We start from the raw sequence: 20,210 nt of genomic DNA, 5'->3' as shown, positions 1-20,210 counted from the left end.
CTCAGCGTCAAAAAGATTCATTTGAACCAGTCTAATGAATGGAATAAACTGGAGCCCCTTATACAGTGAAAGTAAGCAGAAGATAAAGAACAATACAGACATACTAACACATATATATGGAATTTAGAAAGATGGTAACGATAACCCTATATGCAAAACAGAAAAAGAGACACAGAAATACAGAACAGACTTTTGAACTCTGTGGGAGAAGGTGAGGGTGGGATGTTTCAAAAGAACAGCATGTATACTATCTATGGTGAAACAGATCACCAGCCCAGGTGGGATGCATGAGACAAGTGCTCCGGCCTGGTGCACTGGGAAGACCCAGAGGAATCGGGTGGAGAGGGAGATGGGAGGGGGGATCGGGATGGGGAATAAGTGTAAATCTATGGCTGATTCATATCAATGTATGACAAAACCCACTGAAATGTTGTGAAGTAATTAGCCTCCAACTAATAAAAAAATTAAAAAAAAATAATAATAATAAAAGGCAGATAAAAAAAAAAAATAAATAAAAGTAGTGCCCTACCTACCAGAACTCAGAGTAACTCTGTTACTGGCTTTAACTGTGTCTGGAAGAAATAATTATTTCCTTGATTTGGTTCTATAGTTTTCAAATGCTGTATATAACAGGCTTTTCAATAAAAGTTTAAGAAGACTGTATTAAGAAAAGGGGAGGAAGGGCGTGAAGGTATGACTATTAAGAACTTTGCAGAAGACAATGCATAATTTAGTGTTTCTAACTGTATTTCATAAATCTCCAGAGATTACTAACTATGAATTTCATTTCCCTGTCACACTCTGACAAACATCTCAATGTCTACCAGCAGATATAAAGATTTAATACACATCTATGAAATATTTCCCTACTTAGTGGGTTCAGTTCAGTTCAGTTCAGTCACTCAGTTGTGTCTGACTCTTTGCGACCCCATGAATTGCAGCACGCCAGGCCTCCCTGTCCATCACCAACTCCCGAAGTCTACCCAAACCCATGTCCATCGAGTCAGTGATGCCATCCAGCAATCTCATCCTCTATCATCCCCTTCTCCTCCTGCCCCCAATCCTTCCCAGCATTAGGGTCTTTTCCAATGAGTCAACTCTTTGCATGTGGTGGCCAAAGTACTGGAGTTTCAGCTTCAACATCAGTCCTTCCAATGAACACCCAGGACTGATCTCCTTTAGGATGGACTGGTTGGATCTCCTTGCAGTCCAAGGGACTCTCAAGAGTCTTCTCCAACACCACAGTTCAAAAGCATCAATTCTTCGGTGCTCAGCTTTCTTCACTGTCCAACTCTCACATCCATACATGACCACTGGAAAAACCATAGCCTTGACTAGACGGACCTTTGGTAACTACCTTTGATTGCATGGTTCTGGATACACTTGTATATGAGGATAAAATAAAAGATCTATAGGTGAGGAGTACTCTCAAGTCCATCCATTCTGCGTCCTCTGAGGAATTTTGAAGGAATTTCACCAAGTCTTGCCCTGGCCACTGAAGACCCATGTAAATGTCTGAAGTCAGTTTCCGCAGCATTCTTGTCTAATCCTATTCAGAGATGTAAAACAGCTCCTGAGCACACAGGTGTCATCATGGAATGTTTCAGGTGCTCTGTGTTTCATCACACACAAGGTAAAAGCTAGCATGGAAGATCTGTTTGGCTGTTACTCTCCAGGATGATTTTGAGACAGCATGACCTGAACAGGAGGTATTCTGTTTCTGTCAAAAAACTATAAAGCTCCCATCAATATCTGGGAATATTTTTATCAACAACTGACTGCTAAGTGTGCCCTGCTTACAGCTTTCTGACATTAAATCTAGATCATTCATTAGTTGTTGTTTAAGTTGCTAAGTTCCAACTCATTGGCAACCCTATGGATTGTATCCTGCCAGGCTCCTCTGTCCATGGGATCCTCCAGGCAAGAATACTAGAGTGGGTTGCCACTCCTTCTCCAGGGGATCTTCCCGACATAAGGATCGAACCTGCGTCTCCTGCATTGCAGGCAGAGTCTTTACCATTTGAGCCACCAGGGAAGTCCCTCATTCAGTAGGACAAAGAGCCAAATGTGCAGTGATTCTTTTCAGCCCTTTTATAGAAGGGAACATTTTCTGGCTGTCCTAATTAAACCCAGACACCATGTTTGCTGTCCTAAGTTCAGTCTGTTCTTCTCCAAACAGAAAACTCAAATAATTCAAGTAACATCATGAAAAGACAAAACAGTTTTCTGAGTATTACTTCTTCATTAATATAGAAAACAGTGAATTATGCCACTTGGGAAATTGAGGGATTATTTTTTGGAAACAGATTTATATAACTGAAAGGAACTTAGAAATATGTAGAATCTAAAAATAAAAACCCTGATACAAATGAACTTATTTAAAAAACAGAAATAGACTAACAGATACAGAACACAAACTTATGGTTACTAAAAGGGAAAAGGGTAGGAGAGGGATATATTGGGAGTTTGAGATTAGCAGACACAAACTACTATGTATACAACAGATAATCAACAAAGTCCCATCATACAGCACTGGGAACTATATTCAGTATCTTGTGATAAAACCATAATGAAAAAGAATATGAAAAAGGATGTATATACATAATGCAATCACTTTGCTGTACACCTAAAACTAACATAATATTGTCAATTGACTGTACTTTAAAAAAAAGCTAAATAAAAAATTAAAAAAAAAAAAACCAAACCCACATTTAAAAAAAAAAAGAAGAAACTTAGAAACCATTTAATCCTAAACCTTTATGTTAAAGATAATGAAATGTATCCAGAGAAGTTAAGTCACTTGCCCAGGGTTAAATCCCTGGTAAATGAAAGCATCTGGTTATGCTTTCAACCCAGGTCACACTGCCTCCTGATAAACAGAGTAAAGCAAAAATAAAGCAGCATATCAGAGAAGCATGGAGCTATTTCAAGGGCATCCTCATTACACTGTAAATTCTAAATGTGGCAGGTATTATGTATTCTTAAAATTACCTAGAGTGCTTTGTAAGGTTACTACTTGGCTATACAAAACAGTTTAAGAGGCAATAACTTGATGTATCAGAAAACACCACAATTGAATTCTAAATAACTTAATGTAGTTAATTCATTTTAAAAGATATTTCCTACTGAGGAAAACATAGATTTTTCCTTTAGAATTTTGAAACCAAAACAAAATATTTGAAACAAATGAAAAAACAGTAACAGTGACAGCAGCCAATACTTTCGAGCATTTACTACATCCCAGATCTTGAGCTAAGAGCCTTATGTGCATTATTTCATTCAATCTTAACACTAGGAGGCTATGAGGCAGGTGGTATGATTAGTCTCATGTTAAAGATGAGGCTCTTGATGAAAGTCAAAGAGGTGAGTGAAAAAGCTGGCTTAAAACTCAACATTCAAAAAAACAGATCATGGCATCCAGTCCCATCACTTCACGGCAAACACGACAGGGAAAAAATGCAAACAGTGAGAGACTTTATTTTCTTGGGCTCCAAAATCACTGCAGATGGTGATTGCAGTCATGAAATTAAAAGATGCTTGCTGCTTGGAAGGAAAGCTATGACCAATCTAGACAGCATATGAAAACAGGAGAATTATCACGTTGCCAATAAAGGTCCATATAGTCAAAGCTATGGTTTCTCCAGCAGTCATGTATGGATGTGAGAGTTGGACCATAAAGTAGGCTGAGTGCTGAAGAATTGATGCTTTCTAACTGTGATGCTAGAGAAGACTCTTGAGAGTCCTGTGGACAGCAAGGAGATCAAATCAGTCAATCCTAAATGAAATCAATCCTGAATATTCATTGGAAGGACTGATGCTGAAGCTCCAATACTTTGGCCACCTGATGCGAAGAGCCAACTCATTGGAAAGGACCCTGATGCTGGGAAAGACTGAAGGCAAGAGAAGGGGGAGACAGAGGATGAGATGGTTGGATGGCATCACTGATTCAATGGACATGAGTTTGAGCAAACTCCAGGAGACAATGAAGGACAGGGAAGCCTGGTGTGCTGCAGTCCGTGGGGTGGCAAAGAGTCGGACATAACTAAGCAACTGAACAACAACAAAGATGAGGTGACAGAGAGGTTAAGAAAGCTGTCTAGGTCACAGAGCTGCTGAGAAGCAGAGCCATGCTTTGACCACGCTCCCTAGACCACCTCACTTTGACTGAGAAAATAGTTTTTTCACAGAGACTATTTCCCTCTATAGTTTATTCATTTAGAAATTTTTCACTAGTATGCTTAAAATTTTACTGCTTTGAATAACCAGTAGGTAAAGTAACTTATTAAAATGTGCAGGGCTGGAGAACAATTGTTCCCTGAAGGCAGCATGTATCTTGTTTTCCCTTGAGTTTCTGAAGGGTGTGGAAGCACCCTTCTCTGAACAGTATGTAGGACTGAGCACACAGCTCAAAAGAGTCTCCATTTTGTTAGAACCTACCTAGCTTTTTAATCACCTGAAGGCTCTGCTGAACAATATTTCTGTATATATTTTGATGTTTTAATGAAAGAACCCAAATTAACTCTTCCTTACTCCTTTCATTTTTACTACCAGTGACAACATTATCAAAGTAAGTACCCTATCTGTTTCTCCTGGCAGCTGCTTCTCTTTGGGCTTCCCAGGTGGCTCAGTGGTAAAGAATCTGCCTGCCAATGCAGGAGACACAAGAGATGTGGGTTCGATCCCTGGGTCAGGAAGATCCCTTGGAGAAGGAAATGGCAACCCATTCCAGTATTCTTGCCTGGGAAATCCCATGGACAGAGGAGCCTGGTGGGCTACAGTCCACTGCGTCACAAAGAATCAAACATGACTGAGCATACATACATATTTTTCTACTTTGAGCCAAAGGGTAGTGAGGATTTAAAGGACACTGATAACTTCAAAAATTCTAAGACTATGTCAGAAATTGCTATTTACATAATAAGATTATGCCTGAAAACATATGGGCTGTTTTCATTAGCCCAGACTCATAGACAGATTTTTAGGTGATCTTAACATACAGAAAGAAAAAAATATTTTAAGTAACTGAATGACCTGTTTTCTAATTTCAATCTGAGATTTGAGAAATTATTTCAGGCATGCCACTGTCATGAATTCAAAGTTCAGTAAGACACCTGACAGGAAAGTGTCCCATGCCCACCAGTATGGGCTCATCACTATCACCAGTGTCTTCCAAGTTCTTTAAGAGAGAGCTAACATTTTTCTCCTAAACAATGCAGAATGTGTATTTACAGTTTTCTTTTTGTTTTTCTTACTTTCATTCTTTCCTGAGTTTTCTCCTTTAAAAAAAAAAAAAGAAAAACTCAAAAGTTAAAATAAGCACTGCTAGAATTCAACAGAAAACAATGGACTAAACATCGTATGTTAAGGGTAGAATCAACAGTCATATTTTATCTTAGTGACTCTTTCTACATTATCTAGAGATGTTTCCTCCTCAAAATTGAGAGAGAAAGAAAAGGGAAAACATTGAGCCTCCAAACCCATCATCTGTTAGAACTTACAGTGGAATACAATCGCCATTACAGAACAAGAATATAGTCTTTAAAAGGGTCCTAGTACACCAGGTAGTACCACTACCTAGTGGCAGTCATAGTAGTGTGGGGAATGCATCATTATATATGTTAGACTTTAATTAGAATAAATTACATAAAACTGATACTTATTGTCTATTTATAGAATAATGAAAACTGAAAAATTATTCTGATAGGATAGTTTTACATATTAGGTGTTAAGGATCTTTCCCACATAATCTAAATAGAATTTGTATTCTCAGACTCTAGATAAAAAACTATTTCTGGTTTAAAAATACAGCACAGGTAAACACAATGTTTTTTTTCAATGTAAGCAGATTTTCCAACATAATCATTAAGAGAGGAACATTTTAAAAATGCAGGGAAGCCTGTTGTGGACTGTGGGCCCCGGGTCAATAAAGGTCCTCAAGATAGCTGGATGGCAACTTGTTCTAAAAGCCATTGACTGGGTAGCTTTCAGGGAGATTATCTCCCAAAGGCCACTGCTAATTCCTTGAAATTCTGGAATGAGACCCTCACCTCCAGGTTGGCTAACCTGCCTGAGAAACCACCTGCCATTGACTGGGCTTATAAGGCCAATGTGGCAAAGGCTGGCTTGAAAGATGACTTTGAGAAGAAGTTAATGCCCCGAAGGTTCCTTTGCCAGAGGATAAATACACTGCCCAGGTAGACAATGAAGAAAAAGATCTGAAAAGCTGTGCTGAGTTTCTGTCTCTCTCAAAGACCAGAATTGAGGACTATGAGAAAGAGCTGGAGAAGATGAGGAACATAATAACACTTGATCAGATGACCACTGAGGACATTCTTCAATGAAGTTTTCCCAGAAACCATATTAGACAAGAAAAAGTACTCCTATTAGCCTCACAAGCCAAATGAGAATTTATAAATTTCAGTCTGGGAGAAAGCTCTGGCCCCTGAATTATAAACTCTGGACATTAAAGATAATTACATAGTGAAAAGACAATTTACGGAAGTCTTCAAGAAGAGACTCCTAGCCATAAAAAGGAATCCATTTGAGCCAGTTCTAATAAGGCAGATGAACCTAGAGCCTATTATGCAGAATGAAGTAAGTCAGAAAGAGAAAAACAAATATCGCATATTAAGGCATATATATGGAATGTAGAAAGATGGTACTGATGAACCTATTTGCAGAGCAGCAATGGAGATGCAGACATAGAGAACAGACTTGGGGACAAAGTGGGCGAAGGAGATGGTGGGACAAATGGAGAGAGTAGCATGAAAACATATACATTTACCATATGTAAAACAGATAGCCAGTGGAAATTTGCTATATGATGCATGGAACTTGAGCTGGGGCTTTGTGACAACCTAGAGGGGTGAGACAGAGGTTCAAAAGGGAAGGGACATATGTATGCCTATGGCTGATTCACGTTGATGCATGGCAGAAACCAACGCAATACTGTGAAGCAATTATCTTCCAATTAAAAATAAATAATTTTTTTTTAAATGTAAAAAAAGAGGGGGTTGCTAGCGTTGGTTACTGGTCACTTAAAAGACAATGTCTGTGGACAATTTTGTTCTTCAAGTAGATAGATTCTATTAACACTATATTTTCTTAAATTACTATTTTTCTATTTTAAATTTTTCTTAAGTTATTTCTAACATATATTTAATCCAGTAATTAAAACTGAAAATATATGGTAAAAAATTTGAAATACTCAAAATATAAGTATAGACTTAACAATTAAATGTAATTATTACAACATGAGAAAAGTAAATTTCAATTAGAAACAAGTCTCAAATTAATCTCTAATGGAAAGGAGATGATAAGCCAGTTACTAAAGAAACCAGTTTTCAGTTTCATGCTAACTAAAATGTAGGTGATACACAGGCTTACTATTACTGCAATGTTATTTGAAATCAGATTGATTAGACCTGCGTACTTTAAAACAGATGTCCATATGTTATCATTTGAGTTCAGTTCAGTTCAGTTGCTCAGTTGTGTCCGACCCCATGGAATGCAGCACACCAGGCTTCCCTGTCCATCACCCTGGAGCTTGCTCAAACACATGTCCATAGAGTTGGTGATGCCATCCAACCATCTCATCCTCTGTCACCCCCTCCTTCTGCCTTCAATCTTTCCCAGCATCAGCGTCTTTCCCAATGGGTCAGCTCTTCACATCAGGTGGCCAAAGTACTGGAACTTCAGCTTCAGCATCAGTCCTTCCACTGAATATTCAGGACTGATTTCCTTTAGGACGGATTGGTTGGATCTCCTTGCAGTCCAAGGGACCCTCAAGAATCTTCTCCAACACCACATTTCAAAAATCAATTCTTTCGTGCTCAGCTTTCTTTATGATCCAACTCTCACACCCATACATGACTACTGGAAAAACCACAGCTTTGACTAGATGGACCTTTGTGGGCAAAGAAATGTTCCTGCTTTTTAATATGTTGTCTAGGTTGGTCATAGCTTTTATTCCAACGAGCAAGCATCTTTTAATTTCATGGCTGCAGTCACCATCTGCAGTGATTTTGGAGCCCAAAAAAATAAAGTCTGCCACTGTTTCCATTGTTTCCCCATCTAATCGCCATGTAGTGATGGGACTGGATGCCATGATCTTTGTTTTTTGAATGCTGAGTTTTAAGCCAACTTGTTTACTCTCCTCTTTCACTTTCATCAAGAGGTTCTTTAGTTCTTCTTCACTTTCTACCATAAGGATGGTGTCATCTGCATATCTGAGGTTATTGGTATTTCTCCTGGCAATCCTGATTCCAGCTTGTGCTTCATCCAGCTCAGCATTTCACACGATTTACTCTGCATATAATTTAAATAAGCAGGGTGACAATATTCAGCCTTGACATACTCCTTTCCCAACTTGGAACCAGTCTGTTGTTCCACGTCTGGTTCTAGCTGCTGCTTCTTGACCTGCATACAGATTTCTCAGGACTAATTTGAGTAGAGCTGAGAAAAGGCAGGCGCTGGGACTCCGTGCTGGGTAAAGGAGCACAGAAAAGCAAGTTCACTGATGAGTTCCTGTTCTCCAGTCCGGTGGTTCTCAGTGTGGTCCCGGGACTAGCAGCATCCACACAACCTGGGAACTTGCTGGAAATGCAAATTCTCAGGTACTTCCCCAGATCTAATGAATCTGAAGACTGGCAGGAGACAGAAGATTGTGTAACAAGCCTTCTTGGAGATGCTGAAGCCCACTCAAGCGTGGAAACTGCTGCTCCAGGCTATGAACCCTTGTCCCTCATCTGACCCAGCTATGTCAGTGCAACACTTTTTCTCCAGTGTGTACATCTGTAACATCATTAATAATCAAGATGATGGAACCCAGAAGTTTCAAAATATTAAAACAGGGGCTGCAAAAGGAGGACAAAGTACAAAAAAGGAGGACAAAGTTGACTGCCACAACTTGGAGCCTATGTCCAAAAGATAATGGTTCCGTTTACAGTCAACAAGGAAAAAACATTCTCACTGGCTGTAAAGGACTAAAACTCCAAGCTGGGGGAACTGTTCAAAAAGAGAGAAGCATCATGGAAGCAGATAGAAGAATTCAAAGAGGAGAAAGAAAAGCAAGCAGATTCATGTGTGCGTGCATGTACACAGGTACACACACATATGGGGAAAGTCAATGGCAGTGACAGCTGCCACCAGGACTGTGTGTAGCTTAGATGCAAGCCTGCTCAGGAGAGATCCAAAACACCTTCACATGAGGAGGACACAGTTCTGTAAATCTGAAAGCACTTACAAGCACCCTGAGGCCATAATAACATGCCAGCTATGAAAACTACAGCTATCAGCAGCATTTAGTGAAAGATCAGTCTGTTTCATTTTGATATCAGGTAACACCCCCAAAAGGTACACACTCTAGAGTACCGTGCACACATTACACAGTCAGACAGAAGGCGGTACAACAGCCACACAACAAACGTAGGTCCCCCTTCTCCACAGTTTAAAGCCCCAGGCTAGTTCCTCTCTCAGTTCTCATCAGCTGTTTAGTCCTGAGGCTGAAACGCACATGGCTGTACACACTCTTGTCTTCTAGATACATGCTCTTAAAACAAAAAACCAACACACTCTCACAAGAAGGCTGAAGTTTTAAAAACAGCTTCTGAGAAGCTAAGGAATGGGGGGAGGGGAGGGAGGCTCGAGACGGGAGTGATATATGTGTAACTCTGGCTGATTTGCACTGTTGTACGGGAGAAACCAACACGACACGGTAAAGCAATTTTCCTTCAATTAAAAAATTAAAAAAAAAAAAGAAGTCAAAGAAACCCAACACCACCATATGAAATAAAAGCATCTACTGAACACAGACACTAAAAAGGCCGGGCTCCAATCCAAGCTAGTCACAAACACTGCCATAAGGCATCTGCTAACAAAGGAAACTGATTTTGTGGGGCTTCCTGAATATCTCATTTATCCTACAAAATATGTAGTGGAAAGCATACATTATTAACTGTAAGTTAACAAATTACCATGAAGTATTTTATTATATGTAATAATTTAGTAATTTAAAAAGTAAAACCATATGATTCATAACACATGTCTCCCTATCTACCCAAACCAAAGATTTATAGTTCCAATATTTTGACTTCTTCACAAGGGTACGCAGGACAAACGTTACCGTGAGACCAGTAATTTCAGAGGCCCCAACAAGTAGGAATGAGTTCACAACAATCAGGAAGAAGGGAGAAGAGGACGGTTCACAGTCTCTTTAAAGCGTTACTCTCCTCTCCAGGCCAAACCCCCTCCATTTCTAAATAGCTAATCAAAACCTAAGGTCCCTAGGACCTGTGTGCCATGGCCCATATTTGAAAGTAGGCAATAATAATGAGGAAGTGAAGAAGTATCTGACTGCATTTAGGAAACTGACACTAGATTTATCTGGTTTCCGTGGACACAAGCAGCAGCTCTGGCTCAGTCACTACGATCTAAGGTTATCCCAGAGCACCTCGAGGCTATTTTCATTTTCAAACGGTTCTCAGTCAGCATATCCCTGGAACACAGGCTGCATACCTTATGAAATGACAAAAGGAAAACCAAGACACATAAAGCAGTGAAACTGTCGTCAATGTTTAATAGAACAAGAAATAAGAGTGAATGAGAGCTTGGGAATTCCCTGGCAGTCCAGTAGTTAGGACTACGCGCTTTCACTACCATGGATTGGGGGTTCAATCCCTGTAGGGGAACTTAAGATCTCCCAAGCCTTACGGCATGGCCAAACAAAAGAATGGACGAGAGCTGATATCTGGAGTTAAGCTTAGCCTAGATCATGTGGATTGTAAGAAATGATACTGAAAAGGGCCTGGTGACTTTATTCCATAGTGAGTTAACATCAACTCCTTTTTTTAAATGTTTAACTGGACAATAACTGCTTTACAATGTTGTAAAGCATTCACATTCACACAATGTGAACTAGCCGAAGTACAGATATATCCCTTCCACTTGAGCCTCCCCTGTCCTTCCCATTCCACTCCTCTAGGTTGTCACAACTGATTTTTAAAAAACTACTTCTATAAATTCTAAAGTTTCCTGGAGATTATGTAGCCAGTGCTGAACTTAAAGTATGACACAAAGTCAGCATTTCTATTAGAGTGACAAATAAGTGTTCATTTCTACCAAATCTGAACTCTTCTTTATGTATGACAAAATATTTTGTCCCTTCTAGTGCCAAAAGATGATGTCATGCTACTGAAGAGGCCTAAGGTGTGATTCTGTTTTCTTCTCCCAGTTTCTATTGGGATTTTAACACAGTTCCAAAAATGCTCTACAGTACAAGATGTTTGTAATTTAACTACTTCCTGTATCTTTTACCAACATAATATATGCAGCATTTTGTCTTCAAATAGATGTGGGCCCAGCCCACAAGGAACTTGAATAATGTAACCTTTCTCTTAGTCCCATCTCAAGAAGCACACATCTCAATTTAAAATGTAAACTCTTCAGGCACAACTAATTCACTGCAATTTAAAAACTGGTACCATCAGTTACATTAAAGATTAGAATTATGAATGAGAATAATGATTACTTATCTTTTATTCACTGACTTTGAAAGACTGCACTTCTTTCACTCACTCTGCTGTTTTTTAATGTACAAGGAAAACAAAACGAAAAAACCTGTTATGTGGACCTACGTTTTGGCTGTGACATCCACATATTGTCCTGGGCGAAAGTGAGCAGCATAAAGAGGAGTGCCTTTATGAAAAGAAAACAAAAAATCAATATGAAATTTGTCAGCTCAGAAACAACTTCATTAAACAAACTAGACAGGAAGCTTTCTAGCTACCAGATTTCAAAATGTCAGGATAGTCTCTTCTGCAATTTTAATGATTAGAAACATCAACAATAAAATAATAAAATTGCTCAATAAATGCATTCTAATGGACAGTACGGAGGCGGAAGCATGGGGCACATGGTGCTCGAGTGGTCAGCAAGCCACAGCCACTGATGTGCTCGTGCATTCAGAGGCCACCACGATACTGGGTGAAGCAGGCAACTCCTGTGACAGTATTGTTCCTGCTGGTAAATACATGAGGTTCTTTGTTTTTTTCTTGTGAGTAACAATATATTAAGATATATTTCCCGTTTCTAATAAGAAAAATAAAAATAAGAGAATGACTAAAAAAACGTAGGATATCAAAGGCTTTTCTTTTTTTCCTATTGGAGGTAAGTTATCCAAAAACAGGAATCAACATTAACATCACTCAGTAAGACTTCAAAAAAAAAAAAAAAAACTGCAACCAATGTAGTAGACAATATAATCAAAAGCTAATTTGTGTTTGTTTTAAAACAAGGAGTAAAGTGCTGCAGGGTTTCAGAGGATAGGGTCCTTTAAGTAGGACCCAACGTGGATTTATATGGGCAGAGAAAAACCTTGAATTAAGAAAAAATAGAGAGATTGAAAATGATCAAATTTCTATGAGGCTGAATCACCTAAATTGATATTTGGCCATTTTTCATCCACAGAAAAACCCAGTATCATACAGTTTGAGCTATAGCAAAAGTTAACGCAGACTTCATGTTTATACTAGTTAACTCCATTTACTTTACCTCAAAGATGAAAAATTTGCACTTAAAAAAACAACCTTCAATTCTAGCTTTATCAAGGTTGACTCTATCACCCCAATTAACAAGGCCTACTGCAACTGTATTCTACCTCAAGAAATTCAGTTTAGGTAGTAAAATATCAAATCTTAAAACATCCTTCCACAGTCCACTTCTCAAGAACCCAAGTTCAAGATATTAGGAAGCTTTTCTAAAGTTCAAAGACATCAAAATGCCGTTAACTAATATAATCATATTGCCAAATGTGACTTTTTGATATTCCATGGAGTAGGTAAAATACTTTGGAATTTTTAAGTAAGAATCTTTACATCAAGGTGCCATGGTCAGTCACTTTTCTGTTTCTGGCTATATTTTCTTATTCTATCGCAGTGAGAATCTATTCCTCACTTAATAAAATACCAGCCTACAAACAGTGAACTTCACATTTTAAAAGTTCACTTACTTACTTGGAGAGGCTTTTCCAAATGTGAAACACTCTGTACATTAAAAACAAAAGCGTTCCTCCTCCTTTCATGGAAAACAAAGAGTTCTCTACAGTTCCTTCCACTTAAAAAAGAAAAAGACCTGTTTGTCCCTAGTGATTAAATCAGACACGGTTTTATATTTAAAAATAAATGTTTGGGACTTTGTATTGTGAACTCAGCTTTATTAAAAGGGCTGACATTAAACAAATCACATATTTGGGTATTTTTACCTCCCTCCTCTCCCCGATCTCAGATTACCTGGCTTAATAACAGCATTATCTGTTACATTAAACATTTTAACTTTCTGCTTTGGTGGCAATCCAAGTTCCTGGTAAAATTCCAATATAGATGTAGATTTCTAGAGGAAAAACAGCACATATAAACAACACATTAAATATGTGGAATTTAATGCATAGAAAATTTAATAAAAAGGTGGAATTTAATGCATAGAAATCTAAATTAAGTTACTAACAGCCCAGAAAACAAATCAGAGTGCACTCTGCTTCGCTAATGAACAAAGAGTACCACATTCCCCTTATTTAAGGGAGGTGAGAGTTTCATCCATTGCACTCTTCCCTTCTCCTCCCTGCTTTGAGCTTATAATGTTGCTTCTCACTTCACTGAAAAAAGAAAACTGAGAGACCTTCCGCAAGCTTTTTTCACCAAGCTGATCAAACTGCCTGCATCAACCTTACACATTGTCATCCTCCCACCCCTCTCCAGGTGCCAAGAGGCACAAAGGGAGCTCTCAGAGAACACCAATGCCAGGGCCTTAGCTTGGAGCCTGTAACTTCACTGGTCTGGGGGGCAGCCAGGCAGCAGTGTGTTTTCAGCATTCCCTATGTTTCTGATGTGAATCTGGGGCTGGGAACCACAATGACAGATGAACTGTCAATGCTCTCATAAAGCCAAATCCTCCACTGTGGACTAATTCTTAAGCCCTCTCACCATCAGTGGCTTTACTCCTGAAATCATTCCCATCACCTTCTGAATCAATAATTTCCTCCTTTCCACTGGAACTTTCCTATCAGCATACAAAGAATCACAATAACTCATATTAAAACAAAAACTTTTCTTCAGCCACAAACACTCCTCCCTTTCTCAGACCCACTTTCACCAAGGGCTTCTAGCCCCTGTGAAACATGCTGGTTAAAATCACCAGACACTGGTAAACGTGAGGAAAAATGGGCACAGGCAGTCACTCACTCCTTGGAAGGCCTCCACTTGACTTCCAGCTACTACCCTCTGGTTTTTGGACAAGTTAATGATCCACTTCTCCAATATCCATCCCAAATTCTATTCTGAACTACAGATTCTTCTGCCCTACTGCCAAGGCAACATTTCACTTTGATATCATAGAACAACTCAAGTTCAACACATCTTAAACTTGAACTCAACATGTGCCCTACCCTATGAGGTCTGCTTACTTCTTCTGAGTCTCAACAGCAGCTCTGTACTTCTCTTTAGACCAAAAATTCTGTGGTCACCTACAACTCCTCTCTTTTGCACATCTCATGTCCATCAAACAGCCATTCCTGTAGCTTCTATTTAAACACACAGGCCACATCAGCCACTTCTCACCCCCATCCCAGCCAGTTGTATATTGTCTGGATTATTTCAGTAGTCTCCTATTAGTTCTCCAACTTCCATAATCCTGACTGACTCCCTGGTCTATTTTCCATTCACAGACTGGCACAATCCTAAATTCAAGCTACATCAATCTCCCCAATGGTGTGCATCTTATGCAGAATCAAGTCCTAAGTCCTCACCATGGTTTACAAGGTTCTAACACCACCTGCTCTCCCAACCTGCCCTGCCTCAGGGACAATGTGCTCCTTACCAGTCTAAGAACTCACTAAACAGCCACCTCAGGTCCTCCACACCTACTGGCCCTCTGCCTACAAGGCCATTCTGCCAGATTTGTTTTCCCCTTTCCTTTTCTTCTTCAAAGTCTTAAACTGCCTATCCTATTTACAGCTGTGGAAAATGTCTGCCTCACTATTTTTAAAAAGGGCAAGAAGGAAACATTTTCTATGCTTTTCCAGGATTTCAGTCTTCTCCCCCAGTAGGCTATGGATTCTATATGAATTCTATATGTTATGCAAATTTAACATGCCTGTTCTTTTAAGTTTGTACCACTTCTATCCACTGTAGACGGGAGATTTACTTTTTTTTAATTTAGGAGTACACTTTTGTTAAGGAAAATTTCAAACATATGCATGAATGCTGACATTCAGAGTCAATAATTATCAAAATTTGGCCCATTTGTTTCTATTTTTTCTTCCAGTTTTATTGAGACATAACTGACATACCATACTGTGTAAGTTTAAGGTGTACAGAATAATGATTTGACTTACATACATCACAGAATGATTATCACAATGAGTTTAGTGACCATCCATCACCTCATGTAGATAAAAAATTAAAGGAAAACAAATTTTTTCTTTTTGATGAAAACTGTTAGAAGATTAGCTTACACATGTAATGCACCATAGCGTTAATTATATTTATCATATTGTACATTTTAACCCTGGTATTTATTTATCTTATAACTGAAAACTTGTATCTTTTGACCGACTTCATCCAATTCCCCTTCCCACTATCACCTGCCTCTGGTAACCACAAATCTGAAAACTTTTTCTATGAATTTGTTTGTTAAAGTATAATTGAGCTATAACACTACTAGTTCCTGGTATAAAACAAAGTGATGCAATATTCCTATACATTACATAAGGATCAGTATGATAAGCCTAGTTACCATCTGTCACATACAAAGATATTACATAATTACTGACTGTCTTCCCCACACTGTACATTTCATACCCATGACTCATTTATTTTGCAACTGGAAGTCTGTACCTCTTAACCTCCCTCACTTTATGTCTCTCCTCATGCCTCTGCCAGATTTTGGTATGATATGCTCCCCCATTTTATTCAGGTCTCCACCCAAACATCAATCTACCTTTCCTAATTATTTTACCTAAAATAGATGGCACCATTTTCTGTCTCTTGCAATACCCTGAACTCACTTTATTAATCTTCAAAGCACTTCCCTCCATCTGTCATAATATATATTTCTGAGTTGTTTATTTTCTGTACAATAGCTTCTGACTCACACCCAACTGCACCAACATGTACGCTTCCAGAGAGCAGACACTAATGGCTGTTCCATCCCAGCTCCTGGTAGGTCCTGCTGTCTGCTCTTCCCTCCACTCTCACTTTTTTGTGTGTGCTATTGTGAATACTCTTGAATAGAAGATTTTATGGACAACTTATTTCCTTAACATAATGTCCTATCTTTTTAAATTAACACGCTTGACATAGATTGCTGTAAGACTTACCCAAAAAGTTGTACCACTTTACACTTCCTGATGTGAAGAGCCTCTTTCATGAGAATATAATCAACAGTATTTATCTTCCTGCTGTTCCCTCTCCCTCAGCTTCCCCTCTGATCCTACACAAAGCACTTGCAAGGCCCTGATGAGCCACAGTACTCTATATATGCTTAGCTGTGCCTGCCTGTCCCAGTCTCTTGGTCCATAATCTCCTCCCACTATGTACTACTTTCTGTTAAATACATGCCCAGAAAAGCTTACTGCAAGTCTGTTAAATACATGTCCAGTCCCAGCTCCAGTGATAAGTCACTCTTATCTGAAAAACATGTATTTGAATATGCAGCAAACTTAAGGTACTTGCTAATTTCAGTTTGAAATATGAACTGTGCCCCTTTATAACTCACCGTGTCACTGCCCTTAGGTGACATGAAATCGGGGGGCACTGGCCTGAGGGCAGAGAACTGTGGTTTCGGATCAGTCCCCACGCCACCCCCCTCCCCAGCCTGAGAATCCCCCTGGAGCCCCACAGTGACACCATGTAACAAATACTGAGCAGTTCTGCTCTGGATGTCCACAGAAGACTGTTTTCTACCTCACAGGCCCCTCAGAAGCTGTCCTTTCTTCCAACAGTGATAATATACATTCATTCCTGTTACTCTCTATGGTTTCACTTCCCATATGCTGAAATCTAAGACTGATATTCAACATCACCAAGGACCATGCTTTCCATCTTCAATCATACTCAATTCTTCTATGAAAGCAAACATCAAAGTTTTCATTTAAAAATATAGCTCCTTGAAAGAGAAATAAAAGGAATCCAGACAGGAAAGGAAGAAGTAAAACTATCACTGTTGGCAGATGACATAATACTATATATGGAAAATTTTTTTAAAACTTTTAGAAAAAATGAATTCAGTAAAGAGGCAGCAAACAAAATTAATATATAGAAATCTGTTGTTTTTCTATATACTAACAATGAACAGAAAGAGAAATTAAGAAAACAAATTCCATATGCAATTGTACCCAAAAAAACACAAAAAACTAGGAATAAATATATACTTGGACAACTAAAAGACACTGATGAAAGAAACTGAAGATGACACAAAGAAATGGAAAGATATACTATGCTAATGGACTGAAAGAATACTGTTAAGATAATCATACTACCCCAGGAGCAGTGGCGCGCTGTGCAGTGCCAGAGCAGCCAAGAGGAGATACCCCACATCCGAGGTCAGGAGAGCCGGCCCAGAGGAGATACCCCACGTCCAAGGTAAGGAGCAAGGGCGGCACTTTGCTGGAGCAGCCATGAAGAGATACTCCACATCCAAGGTAAGAGAAACCCCAGTAAGACAGTAGGTGCTGAGAGAGGGCGTCAGAGGGCAGACAGACTGAAACCACAATCACAGAAAACTGGCCAATCTGATCACATGGACCACAGCCTTGTCTAACTCAATGAAACGAAGCCACTCCATGTAGGGCCATCCAAGATGGATGGGTCACAGCGGAGAATTCTGACAAAATGTGGTCCACTGGAGAAGGGAATGGCAAACCACTTCAGTATTCTTGCCTTGAGAATCCCATGAGCAGTATGAAAAGGCAAAAAGATAGGACACTGAAAGATGAACTCCCCAGGTCAGTAGGTGCCCAATATGCTACGGTGATCAGTGGAGAAAGAACTCCAGAAAGAATGAAGGGATGGAGCCAAAGCAAAAAGAACACCCAGTTGTGGATGGGACTGGCGATAGAAGCAAGGTCCAATGATGTAAAGAGCAATATTGTATAGGAACCTGGAATGTTAGGTCCATGAATTAGGGCAAATTGGAAGTGGTCAAACAGGAGATGGCAAGAGTGAAAGTCAACATTCTAGGAATCAGCAAACTAAAATGGACTGGAATAGGAGAATTTAACTCAGATGACCATTATATCCACTACCATGGGCAGGAATCCCTGAGAAGAAATGAAGTAGCCATCATAGTCAACAAGAGTCCGAAATGCAGTAGTTGGATGCAATCTCAAAACGACAGAATGATCTCTGTTCGTTTCCAAGGCAAACCATTCAATATCATGGTAATCCAAGTCTATGCCCAACCAGCAATGATGAAGAAGCTGAAGTTGAAAGGTTCTATGAGGACCTACAAGACCTTTTAGAACTAACACCCTAAAAAGATGTCCTTTTCATTATAGGGGACTGGAATGCAAAAGTAGGAAGTCAAGAAACACCTGGAGTAACAGGCAAATTTGGCCTTGGAGTACAGAATGAAGCAGGGCAAAGGCTAACAGAGTTTTGCCAAGAGAACACACTGGTCATAGCAAACACCCTCTTGCAACAACATAACAAAAGACTCTACACATGAACATCACCAGATGGCCAACACTGAAATTAGAGTCATTATATTCTTTCAGCCAAAGATGGAAAAGCTCTATACAGTCAGCAAAAACAAGATCGGGAGCTGACTGTGGCTCAGATCATGAGCTCCTTATTGCCAAATTCAGACTTAAATTGAAGAAAGTGGGGAAAAGCTCTAGACCATTCAGGTTATGACCTAAATCAAATCCCTTATGACTCTAGAGTGGAAGTGAGAAATAGATTTAAGGGACTAGATCTGACAGAGTGCCTGATGAACTATGGACGGAGGTCCATGACATTGTACAGGAGACAGGAAGCAAGACCATCCCCAAGAAAAGGAACTGAAGAAAAGCAAAATGGCTGTCTGAGGAGGCCTTACAAATAGCTGTGACAAGAAGAGGAAGCGAAAAGCAAAGGAGAAAAGGAAAGATATATGCATTTGAATACAGAGTTCCAAAGAACAGCCAGGAGAGATAAGAAAGCCTTCCTCAGAGATCAGTGCAAAGAAATATAGGAAAACAATAGAATGGGAAAGACTAGAGATCTCTTCAAGAAAATTAGAGATACCAAGGGATCATTTCATGCAAAGATGGGCTCAATAAAAGACAGAAATGGTAGGGACCTAACAGAAGCAGAAGGTATTAAGAAGAAGTGACAAGAATACACAGAAGAACTGTACAAAAAAGATCTCCACTACCTGGATAATCATGATGGTGTGATCATTCACCTAGAGCTAGACATCCTGGAATGTTAAGTCAAATGGGCCATAGGAAGCATCACTACAAACAAAGCTAGAGGAGGTGATGGAATTCCAGTTGAGCTATTTCAAATCCTAAAATATGATGCTGTGAAAGTGCTGTACTCAATATGCCAGCAAATTTGGAAAACTCAGCAGTGGCCACCAGACTGGAAAAGGTCAGTTTTCATTCCAATCCCAAAGAAAGACAATGCCGAAGAATGCTCAAACTATCGCACAATTGCACTCATCTCACACACTAGCAAAGTAATGCTCAAAATTCTCCAAGCCAGGCTTCAGCAATACGTGAACCATGAACTTCCAGATGTTCAAGCTGGTTTTAGAAAAGGCAGAGGAACCAGAGATCAAATTGCCAACAACCACCGGATCATCGAAAAAGCAAGAGAGTTCCAGAAAAACACCTATTTCTGCTTTATTGACTATGCCAAAGCTTTTGACTGTATGGATCACAATAAACTGTGGAAAATTCTGAAAGAGATGGGAACACCAGACCATCTGACCTGCCTCTTGAGAAATCTGTATGCAGGTCAGGAAGCAACAGGTAGAACTGGACATGGAACAACAGACTGGTTCCAAATAGGAAAAGGAGTACGTCAAGGCTGTATATTGTCACCCTGCTTATTTAACTTATACGCAGAGTGCATCATGAGAAATGCTCGGCTGGAGGAAGCACAAGCTGGAATCAAGATTTCTGGGAGAAATATCAATAACCTCAGATATGCAGATGACACCACCCTTATGGC

The 20,210-nt window shown here is 39.4% G+C and overlaps 1 protein-coding gene and 1 pseudogene across 1 annotated transcript in view; one reads left to right on the top strand and one right to left on the bottom strand.

The window, feature by feature from the left end:
* MRPL3 (mitochondrial ribosomal protein L3) overlaps positions 1–20,210 on the bottom strand; it is a 50,881-nt gene that overhangs the window by 20,205 nt on the left and 10,466 nt on the right. The window contains exons 5-6 of the mRNA XM_043474410.1: positions 13,287–13,386; positions 11,634–11,694 (exon numbers count right to left, since the gene is read on the bottom strand). Coding sequence (XP_043330345.1) covers positions 11,634–11,694; positions 13,287–13,386 — 161 coding nt within the window. The remainder of the gene's footprint in view (positions 1–11,633; positions 11,695–13,286; positions 13,387–20,210) is intronic.
* LOC122445118 lies at positions 5,885–6,414 on the top strand (annotated as a pseudogene).

Source organism: Cervus canadensis, chromosome 7 (genome assembly GCF_019320065.1).
Source record: "Cervus canadensis isolate Bull #8, Minnesota chromosome 7, ASM1932006v1, whole genome shotgun sequence".
Lineage (NCBI taxonomy): Eukaryota > Metazoa > Chordata > Mammalia > Artiodactyla > Cervidae > Cervus > Cervus canadensis.
The sequence above is the reverse complement of the archived record's forward strand: the minus strand, read 5'-3'. Positions and strand labels throughout refer to the sequence as shown.